General features: G+C 56.8%; 1 protein-coding gene across 1 annotated transcript; it reads left to right on the top strand.

The window, feature by feature from the left end:
* The first annotated feature begins 1,061 nt into the window (after positions 1 to 1,061).
* LOC144250100 (dihydropyrimidinase-related protein 2-like) lies at positions 1,062 to 10,592 on the top strand. The gene is made up of 6 exons (XM_077792487.1): positions 1,062 to 1,065; positions 1,648 to 1,804; positions 2,300 to 2,441; positions 4,016 to 4,186; positions 5,189 to 5,351; positions 8,951 to 10,592. Exons 1-6 carry the CDS (start codon positions 1,062 to 1,064, stop codon positions 9,166 to 9,168), a joined length of 855 nt encoding a protein of 284 aa, XP_077648613.1. The 3' UTR covers positions 9,169 to 10,592.
* Positions 10,593 to 11,199: the final 607 nt, after the last annotated feature.

An 11,199-nucleotide genomic window follows, 5' to 3' on the forward strand; every position in this document is an offset into this window, starting at 1 on the left:
TGCCCCTGGGTCCTGGTCAGCTGTTGGCATCTGGTGAAGGACCTTGGCTGTAACAAGTCCTTGTCACATAGGCTGTTTTTCTGCTTTGGGGTGAGCTGAGTGGGCTCTCTGCACCAGCTTCTGGGGGAGTCCTTGAGTGGATCAGGAAGGCAGGGTCCCTTCCAGTCCTCCTGAGTGGCACTCTTCTTCCTGGGGGCTTTCTTCTGGGCAGGCCCCCTGGTCCTGGGGTCACTCCTCCTGCTTGGGACTGGGACTGATTGCCCGGAGCCAGCGGCCTGCCGGGGCCTCCACCACTCCCAGCTGAACAGCGACTTCTTTGTGGAATTCCTGAGGCAGGAGGGGGCAGCTCCTCTGAGCCAGCTCTAAGTGGCGGGCAAAGAGGGTGCTGTGGAACATTATCTGGTGATAAGGCTTTGGAAGCTGTGGAGAGGGAGAGAAGCGCATTCCTGACCGGGCCCTGTGTTTGGGGAGAAGGGAATCTAGGCTGGCCGATGTGGGTGGGGGCGAACCTTGCGGTAGGAGAGGTGGATGTGGCTGGCCGAGCTCAAATTCCGGCTCTGATGCCTTTAATTAATGCATAATTGGGCCGTTTGATCCATCTAACGTAGTTTTTGAGTGCCTACTCTGTGCAGATGAATAAATTGCCTTCAATGTGTCGCCATTGAGAGGAGTCAAAAAAATTCAAAACTGGGCATTCAGTGGAGCGGAGGATGGGATTCTGGGGCAGATGGTGTGAGGCCGAGTTGTTCTTGGCATGGTGTCAAAGGGGAGACCTTTGGATAGTGAGGGCAGTAGATGTTTCGGTGAGGAGTGGTTTTTATTTTATTTTTACTTTTATTTTTTAATTTTAAAATTTTTGTGCTTAGGTCACTAACAGTTTGCCTTCCCGTGTATATAAATGACTCCCAACACCCTGGCTGGCTCTGCATTGGCAGAGTTGGGGACAGGACTTGGGCAGCAGGAGCTGGCGTTCTTTCTTGGACATTGTAGCAAATTCGCCAAGGCTTTGGAAGCTCTGAGACCGCACTAGTGTGGCTGTGGCCACTCCACCAAAGTCGGCCATGGGTGTGGCAGCTGACATGGGCAGCTCCCCTCACGTGGCCACCCGGGTCCAGGCTTCCTCTCGGGAGGTCTGGAGGTGGTGTGTTTGCTGTCCAGGGCTTCGGCTCGTCCTGTCCTGGGTGATTTCCTCTCGCTGGCCTTGCAACAGAACTAGACAGGGCAGGGCACCGGGCACGTGTGAGTGGAGAGGGCGCTTGCTGAGCCCCAAGGGCACGTTCGAGTGCATCCGAGAAGAGCTGAGGTGGCACTTGGGGCAGGGTGCTTGAAGCCAAGTAAATTGGAGATTGTTCCCGGAGCTTGGGAGCAGGCGTGGGAGGCAGAAGCCTGGGGGCTGTTTGGGACCACAGGAGACAATGCGCAGGCTTCACAGGGGGTTCACAGGAAATTCCCGGGAGCACATGCCCTATAGGTGGCTTTGGCCAGATGAGGGACGTGGCCTCCCTGGCATGCATTGCCTCACCTGTGACAAGGCTACCGTCTCCTTCACAGGGCTGGTGAGAGCAGTGGGGGCTGCTAGTGTCCCCCAGTGAAGGTGGCCCCACTCCTCCTCCTGTCTGACTGAGCCATGTGTGTTCTGACCCTCAGGAACTGTGGTGTACGGCGAGCCCATCACCGCCAGCTTGGGGACTGACGGCTCTCACTACTGGAGCAAGAACTGGGCCAAGGCCGCTGCCTTTGTCACCTCGCCACCCCTGAGCCCAGATCCAACCACTCCAGACTTTCTCAACTCCCTGCTGTCCTGGTGAGTCCTGGCCCCCTGCTCACACTCCACATTCTCTGACTCCTCAGGCCAAGCTGACCTGCAGGTGACCATGCGGTGGCCCAGAGCAGGCTTGGAAATAGACCCTTATGCACCAAACTGGGGTTGATAGATGCGAACAAGGAATTGTCATTGTGTCACTGTCCCTGGAGGGTGTTCCTGATAAAAAGCTGGGCCATCGTGACAGTCAGCCATGAGGCATGAGTTGGTATCCGAAGACCCCTCTTTGGCTGCAGGCCTTGACCTCCCTGACCACAAGTTGTCTCACCTGTGCATCGAGGATGCCATCTCCTTGGAGGCCTGAGGAGAGTGCTGGTGGGCTGCCAGCGAGTGTCCCCTGGTGAAGGTGGCCTCCACACTCTTTAGTGTTGTTGGACTGAGCCCTGGGTGTTCTGATTCTCTGGTGCCACGAGTTCCCCCAGATTCCTCATAGGACAGATTGGGCACAGTGTTATCCTATTATATGTTTCCTTCCAGTGGAGACCTCCAGGTCACTGGCAGTGCCCACTGCACTTTCAACACTGCCCAGAAAGCCGTAGGAAAGGACAACTTCACCCTGATTCCCGAGGGCACCAACGGCACGGAGGAGCGGATGTCCATCATCTGGGACAAGGCTGTGGTAAGGACCAAGGGTCTCACTCATGGTGCGCCTTGGTGCTCCCCTGCCTCCTCATCTGCAGGCATGGACTTGAGATGCTGGTTGAGAACATTCTAGAAGCTGGTACTTGTGTGGCAGTCTCCTACACAAGTAGGAGTAGTCTCCATGACTACTCCTGAAAGGTCATTTCACCTTAAATATTACATGTCTCTTATCATCATCTCTGGGACAGCGGAGCCTGAAAACATGTAGTCTTTAAATGTGACTTCTGTGCCCGTCAGGAGAGAACTTCCTCAGCCACCTGGTGACTCAATCAGCTAGCTCTTGTCCCGGTGGAAATGGGCTCTCTGAAGGCTGTCTGGATTTAGCATTTCTGTCCCACCTCAGGCTTCTGGAATGCCCAGTTTGAACAGGCACTGAGCTTTGGGGAAATCTTTGGTCTGTTTCATTTTAATGTTTTAAAATGTAACAGCAATAGGTTTTCTGTTTCTTGATGAATTTTTAGATTATGTAAATAAAAATCACCTGTTTCAGACCCAACTAGCAAGTGCCCTTCCATTTTTAAGGAGTGCTTAAGTGCACGGTTACATATGTTATGTGAGAGCGTGTCGATAACATTAGCATCATGCATAGTATTTTGAGATCTGTTTTTTGGGCAGTTTTAATATACCATGAAAAAGTTTCCACATCCTTAAATGCACTTGGTTTTTGATAGCAGACTTTTCCATTTGGTGCTAAATGATGATTCACTGGCAATGCTTTGAACATTTCTGATATTTTTTACCAGGATAGGCATCCACGTAGATACATCCTTGGACACATCCTTAATAATGTTTCTAGGCATCATCAAGGAAAAGGGTGTGTGCATTTTTAAGGCTGTTGATGCATATTATTGTTAGCATTCCTTCTAGGAAGATTGCACCCCAGTGTTTTCTCCATGTCCAAATGGGTACTATGAGCCAAAAGCTCAAAGTAGTACTGATTTGATAGGTGAATGTTGAGTCTTATTGTTTGACCTTTAATTTCTTCAGCTACTGATTAGAGTGAATATTCTTTTGTGTGCTTTTTGGCCATTTGTACCTTTTTTACTCTCTCTTGCTGCATGATCATTTCCTGTGCCCATTGTTGTACTGAATTTAGAACAGATTTGGAAAGGAAAGGACTTGAGCTAATGTGATTGGCGCCTACTGTATTCTGTGGAGCCAGAGGCAGAGCTGAGACCTGCAGGTAGACTAGATGCGAGGCGACATCTATGCCTCTCTCCCTCTTTTTTTTTGGTACCAGGTATTGAACTCAGGGGCACTTGGCTACTGGGCCACATCCCCAGCCTTATTTTGTATTTTATTTAGAGAGAGGGTCTCACTGAGTTGCTTAGTGCCTCACTATTTGCTGAGAGGCTGGCTTTGAACTCGCAATCCTCCTGCCTCAGCTTCTGCAGCCGTTGGGATTACAGGCGTGTACCACCCAGCTGCACCTCTCTTTTGTTGAGAGGCACATGCAACCTCTGTGTTCCAATGGCATGTCCCTTCTCTATGCTGGATAGCATCCCACCTTGCAGCTCTCTGACCTGCTGTCGTGTGTGCTCTGCCCCTCAGGTCACTGGGAAGATGGACGAGAACCAGTTTGTGGCTATAACCAGCACCAATGCAGCCAAAGTCTTTAACGTTTATCCCCGGAAAGGCCGCATCGCTGTGGGATCTGACGCCGATCTGGTCATCTGGGACCCTGACAGCATCAAAACCCTCTCTGCGAAGACACATAACAGTGTAAGCCTCACACCTCATCCACATGGATTACAGGCACACAAGGGGCAGAGGAAGGGAGAGGCCCAGGGGCTGTAAAGAGAACTTGCTGGGCTGGGAATGAATTTTCCCCAGGATGTGTGATAACTTGAAATTTGTTGAGGGAGCAAACAAAAAGAAAAAAGCCATTTCACTTTCTTCAGTGAAGTCATTAAGAATGTTATTCTCACCCACATTTTAGAGTACCGTGGCTTTACCTTCAGCATCCCCAAGGTGACATTGGGTCCTTAGAAGCTTCTAGAAGTTGGGTATCATTCCAGCATCATGGTTTGGGGCAGCACCTCTTTTGCTGGTGCTTGGTGCCAGGGACCTGAATAGAGAAGTCACTGTACAGTCCTGAGAGTCACCGGGCACTTTAATTTTCACACGTCATTGTTTTCTGTGGGGGTGGTGTTACCCCGGAACTTGACGGAAAATGACAGCTGGTTTTACTGTCCTAAGTGAATTGATCAACCTTGACTTCGCCCCAAAGAGAAGAAATACGTGCAGCCGTTGGATGGTGGTTAGGACCTGCAGGTGTGGGGAGCTCTCGCCTCTCAGTTAGGCTCTCGAGCTTGGGAATGTGCTGTCTTTAAAGGTCTCGGTCTCTGCAGCAGCTGAGGTCTGTGTGTCCTGTGATGCTGTGGGGCAGTGGGCATGAGCACAATTCCTCTGTAAAAATCATCTGTGTGTAAAATCGAAAGAGCATGGACCAGGCCACCCCGTGAGAGAGGGATGCAGGCCCAGGCTGCAGCTGCCCAGGTTCCCCAGCCCACCTCCCCAAGGACGCGTCCGAGGACCAGCGTTAAAGGTCTGCACACTGAAGTGACCCGACCTGCTGTTCCAGAATCCCTACGCTAAGTGAACTTCTTATTTCGGGGACAGCACCACTTAGTAAAAGGCATGCAGGCACCATTCTCACATTGTCCCCCTGCCCTTGGCTGTCACTGTGACTGGCTCATTTGTGCATTTACTTTTGTCCACCAGGCTTCAGAACACCAGCGCCCATCCTGCCTGGCCTTCACTGGCCAGCCCTGCACTCCACCCTGGGTTCAGCTGCAGCCTCGGACAGTCCTGGCACCCCGGGGCGCGGGGACAGATGAACATGGAATCTTCTGTCCTCTACACCCAAGCAGCAAGGCGCAAACAGGTATCGGCACCCGGGGGAGAGCCCAGCCCTGGCACTAACAGAGGTGGACATGCACAGGACCGTTCCACCAGCACTCAACCAGCTCCACTGGAGGAAAAGTGCAGGGGACGGGCACAAATAAAAATCCCTCTGGGTGAACTGAGGTCAGGGCCCGTCTTCACAGTCAGACAAGTTTGAAGCCAGCGGAGGACCCCAGTGTCAACCTCCCCGCCCCAGATACAGGAAACTCCTCTGATGGAAAGTCCACCTGGCAGGGAGTCAAAGCTATCCACACCAGAGCAAGGGGCAGAAAGACTCCGTGGGCGGGTTGTGGCTCAGTGGTGGTGCGCCTGCCTTGTGTGTGCGGGGCACTGGGTTCACTGCTCAGCACCACACAGATAGATAAGATAAGGGTGTCGTGTCCGGAGCTGAGCCAAGAGGCTGGTGTGCTGTGGGCAGGGCTGCTGTCAACCCAGGGGAGCACCCAGAGCCCAGGAGGACGCGGGCGAGCACTCTCAGTTACAGGACCCTTGCACCGCAGTCGAGCACACACCTCAGAGTGGCCTAGGACTCCCCTGGATTCCACGAAACCCAGCTCGTCTTAATCTTGTGGCAGTTCCCCTCTCGACCCTGCATCAGTTGGAAACATCAAGAAAACACTCCTGAGCTGGCTGACCAACACTCCTGAGCTGGCTGACCAACGCTCCTGAGCTGGCTGACCAACGCTCCTGAGCTGGCTGACCAATGCTCCTGAGCTGGCTGACCAACGCTCCTGAGCTGGTTGACCAATACTCCTGAGCTAGTGGACCAACACTCCTGTGCTGCTGAGCAACGCTCCTGAGCTGGCTGACCAACGCTCCTGAGCTGGCTGACCCATACTCCTGTGCTGCTGACCCATACTCCTGTGCTGCTGACCCATACTCCTGTGCTGGCTGACCCACGCTCCTGTGCTGGCTGACCAGTGCTCCTATGCTGCTGACCCACACTCCTGTGCTGGCTGACCCACGCTCCTGTGCTGGCTGACCAGTGCTCCTGTGCTGCTGACCCACACTCCTGTGCTGGCTGACCCACGCTCCTGTGCTGGCTGACCCACGCTCCTGTGCTGGCTGACCAAGGCTCCTGAGCTGGCTGACCAAGGCTCCTGTGCTGCTGACCCACACTCCTGTGCTGGCCGACCCACGCTCCTGAGCTGGCTGACCAAGGCTCCTGTGCTGCTGACCTCCCGACCCACATCACTCAGATCCAGGAGGACACTGCAGGAGCTGTGGCCCAGACCTCGGGCTCCCAGCCAGCGCGTCCCTGGACAGGCTACAAGAGTGGGGCCTGGAAGCTGCATTGGGCTGTGCCCAACAGGGCCCCTGGCAGCATCCATGACGCAGAACCACGGAGTGCGCTCAGCAGCCCCTGGGGATGTCCAACCCAGAGGACGGGGCTCTGAGCACATGGAAGCTCCTGGAACCCACCACACCTCACAGCACCTCCTGAGGGGGCTGCTGCCCTCTGCCAAAGACGGGCCCTGATGGGCAGCACTGCAGTCTGCTTCCTGGGGCTGACCCCAAGTCCCCTGGGTGGTGTCCCCCCTTGGTGTGACAGCCTGCCATTCCATCTGGCGTTCCTCATATTTTTTGAACAAGTGGACCCTCATTTTCAGTTCCCACTGGACCCTGAGTTATGAGGCCATCCTCCCTCTCAGGATCCTGGAGGCTTGAATGCCGCGGGGCTTAGGAGTCTAACCCAGGCTGGCGCTGGCACGGGCCGGGCGCACGCCGAGTGCTGACCACAGGGCACTCTGTGTCTTAGGCTCTGGGTGCCTGGCCCGGGAGGAGGCGTCACTGGACTGAGGCACGCTGGTGAGGCTCGCCCTGTCCTTCCCTGGGGAGACTCAGGGACTGAACAGCTCCTGTAAGAACCTGCTCACAGACAGAACTGAGTGACACCGTCAAGACCTTACAGGGCTCCGCAGAGCACGTCCCGAGACCACGCTCAGGATCAGAGCTGTCCCTGGGCAGCGGCTTCCCTTGCCCCCACCCCCAGGACCAGAAGAAAACACATTTCCCTGGCGATGCCACACAGGACCAGACCACCCTGGCCACGGTGCCACCTGCCTCTCCAGGGCTTCACCTCCGGGAGAGCACCCTCCTTTCAGCTCAGGAGCACCACCTCCGGCTGCGCTCACTCCAGCTCCACCGGGAAGTGGGACCGCAGCCCTGTGGCAGAGCACTACCCACTGGGAGCCCACACCCGCCATGGCCACCGGCCACTGCAGCTGGCCAGGGCCTCCCAACACCCCACAGACTCAGTGCTGACCAGGAGGAGGAGGAGGGAGGTCCCGCCTCAGGTGTGCTACAGAAAGAGAGGCACCGAGGTCTCCTCTGCCCGGGGCCAGTGCGCAGAGCCGCCCCCGGCCTGGGTCCCCCGCTGAGCTGAATCCTCTCCTTCTCCCCCACGGGGGCCTTCCTGCCACCAACGAAATGTGAACAGGAGCCAAGTGTGTCCACTCCTTGAGCACCATGCCCGGGCTACACAGCTCCTGCCTCGTGGCCGGGCCTGTGCCTGGTGAGGACTCCCTGTATCAGGTCCCCATGTCAGAACGTGTGGGGGTCCACCAACAGTGTGGACAGGAAGCACCCCATCTTGTGACTTCAGAGTTGGGGGCTATCAACCAGACTGTCCACTGGCAGCTCACACTGCCCTTTCCCAGGGAAAGTGAAGCAGGGGGCCTGAGAGTGACCACAGCCTGGGGCCCATGGAAACTTGGTACCAGGTTCTCAGAGTCGACCCCGAGTGGGTTTCAGGACAGGACAGGAAGGCCGTGTGAGGACGTAGCTGGGTGATACCCCACTCCCTGGGGCCTGCACGGGGTGTGGACAGCAGCAGACTAAACCCGCTCCCCTCCAGCAGGTTCTGAGGGCTGGCTTCCTCCTGCTGCCCCCAGCTGCTGGGTCCTTGCGGGGCGTGAGGAGCCCCTCTGAAGTGCCCGTTTGCCCACGGCTCCCTGGCACACTTAGAATTGGGTCTAAATCTCCCTACAAACGCTCTTTCTTTTTTTTTTATTTTAGAGAGAGAGAGAGTGAGAGAGAATTTTTTTTTAATATTTATTTTTTAGTTCTCGGCGGACACAACATCTTTGTTGGTATGTGGTGCTGAGGATCGAACCCGGGCCGCACGCATGCTAGGCGAGCGCGCTACCGCTTGAGCCACATCCCCAGCCCACAAACGTTCTTTCTTGAAGCATTTTAAGAACGGATAAAGGGGAAGGCGTGTTCATATTCACCAGACATGAAGCAGAGTTTCTCCACACCGCCCTCACTCCCATGCCCCGCAGTCCACAGGAAGTCTGCCCCTCTGGGCAGCTGCCAACCAGAACAGAAGGGAACAGACTCCGCTCACCTCCCTGGACAGAGCTGCCCATGTTACAGGCATGAACTTAACCCAGAGGCTGAGCAGACAGACCCGCTGTCCCAGGCCTGGGGCCCCGCAGCCCATACGCAGGGCAAGAGCGCCACCTGGTGGCCATAGCCCTGCTTGCGGCTGTCCTGTGCAGTTGTGGGTTTATAGGATTCCTTCCTTTCTCAGTTTGTCCTCTTTCTTCTTTTCCTATCTGGATTCCTCCTCTGCAGGGGGCCTGTCTTCCTTTCGTGGTGCAGGGCCGATAGGGTCCTGGCCCCCACAGGAATCTGCTCCAGGGTTCAGAGAGACTCCTGGGGCGTGGCCCCGAGGCCTGCTGCCTGCCTGCCTCAGGACCTCTCACCTGTCCTGGCTGTGCCTAGCCCCAGCCCCAGAGGCCATGGCCCTCCAGCCCCAGAGGCCGCGGCCCTGCCACCTCCCTCTCAGGTGACGAACTTCCTGGCGGAGGAGAACGCTCCCCAAGTGTCCACAGGCTCTCGACACAAGCTGGCTACACTTCTTAGAGATCCAGATGGGAAGGCCCGACGCTGTCCCCCACCCCACCCAACAGCAGCCACACTGAACCCACAACCTCCTCCAGGGGACGGCCCTCCAGGGCCTCCTGGTGTCCCAGGCCCTTGTGTGCCCACGTCTGGGTCTCCAGGTCCAGGATCCACCTGGCTCCTGACACCTGGCCATGAACATGCTGGCCTGGGGGTTGTCCACCTGTGCCTAAGCGATGGGCATGCTCAGTGGCAGGTCCTCACCTGCCCTCAACCCGTCCACCTCCACCACATGGGGGCGGTCCTCCTGCCCGTCCCCAGCCTGCCCCGCCTCTCCTGTCAGCACAGGCACATTTCCTTCGGGGACCCCAGTTTTGCCATCGGTCCCCTCTTCAGCCCCCAGTGGGGCCAGAGCCCCGGTGACACCAGCTGCTCGCAGAGCAGGTCCAGGCCTTTCTGAGGCTGGAGCAGGACCTTCTCTGAGGACATCGGCTTTGGTCTGTTTGGCATGTGAGCTGTCAGTTTCGCCATGACCCTGCCCTGAGAGAGCCACACATCCACCCTGGAGCACCTACCTCCATTCCCCGATTCCTCCACACAGTGACCTCAGAACGTGGGCTTTGGGGTCATTATCCCCTCTTCCCAGACGAGGAAGGAAGCCTAGAGGCTGTCCTGCAGGGCCCCGTGGGGCCAGCCCCACAGCGTGGCCAGCCCCACAGCATGGCCAGCCCCACGGGGCCCTTCTGCAGAGCCCCCGAGTCCCCCAAGAAGTCCCCCCAAGAAGTCCTCCCAGAAGTCCTCCCAGGTGCGCAGCCTCAAGACTCTAGGCGCTCCTCACCTCCTGCCCGTGCCCACGGCTGTTGCTGGGCAAGTTCTCCTCTCAGTTCTGCAGCTGCTGCCCAGTCCCTCTGCGGCAGCGTGAGAACCCCGAGGGCAGGTGTTCAGAGGCCGGGGTGCAGGACCCACTAGCTTCCCTCAGCTCTGGAGGCCGCGGCCCCTTCTCCAGACCAAGTGACATCCACATCTCCACCAAGCCATGGTGACCCGGTGTTGAGAGCCACAGCCAAAGGGGCCCCAGCAAACTTCCAGCTGCCAGCAAACTTCCAGCTGCCGGCTGATGATTGGCTCACAGTGGCCCCAGCAACATCTAGCTGATTGGCTCCTCTGCGGTCATGTTCATTGGGCTGTTTCCCTGCCCTTCAGACTACGGAACTGCTCATTGGGGGACTTCTTTGGCTCCGCCCATGCGACCCAGCCAATCGGCCTCAAGAGCAGGAGGATTGTGGGAGGTGGTGGTTGGTGTGTGGAGAGGCTTGTGGAAGCCGGTGGTGGCAGTTGGGCTCTGAGGGTTTTTCCTGAGGAGCTGTTTTGTTTGGCGTTTGTAGTTTTAAAAATAAAGTTTGTTTCTTTTGACAAGTGGCTCCTGAATTGTGCCCAGCCAGACTGCGGCAACCCGGGAGATGGAGAGGGAGTGGGCAGCCAGGGCCAGACGGCGAGTGAGGAGGTGGGGGCAGGGCCAGAGCACAGGGGCAGGGCGAGGGCCTTCTGAAGAGGTCAGCTTCCTGCTTGACAAAAGCACTCGGGGACACCATCAGACAGACAGTTCCCACTCGTGCTCCTGAGCAGGGGTCTGGTAGGAAAGCTAAACTAGACGCGTGGGCACAGGGCACCAGTACTGAGGAGCGCGTGGACAGGGAGGACATAGGAAAGGACAGGCCAGCACCCCCCCGTGGGATTTCCAGCTCCAGGCCCTTCTCTCCTGGGAGGTCTCTCTCCACGGCTTTTTCAGGGAGCCTGCTGGTGCGTGCTGTCCTGTCCTGGTCATCAGTTCTTGGCTGAGAGGAGACGAGGACCCCAGCACCCTAGATGGGAATGTGGAGGCAGGGGACACAGTGGTGGCCACGGGCAGAAGGCAGCTGTAACCTCAGTGTGGGAAGCAGCCCAGCAGGGACAGTGCCACACGGGCCATCGTGACAACC

This window comes from Urocitellus parryii, chromosome 14, assembly GCF_045843805.1.
Source record: "Urocitellus parryii isolate mUroPar1 chromosome 14, mUroPar1.hap1, whole genome shotgun sequence".
Classification (NCBI taxonomy): Eukaryota; Metazoa; Chordata; class Mammalia; order Rodentia; family Sciuridae; genus Urocitellus; species Urocitellus parryii.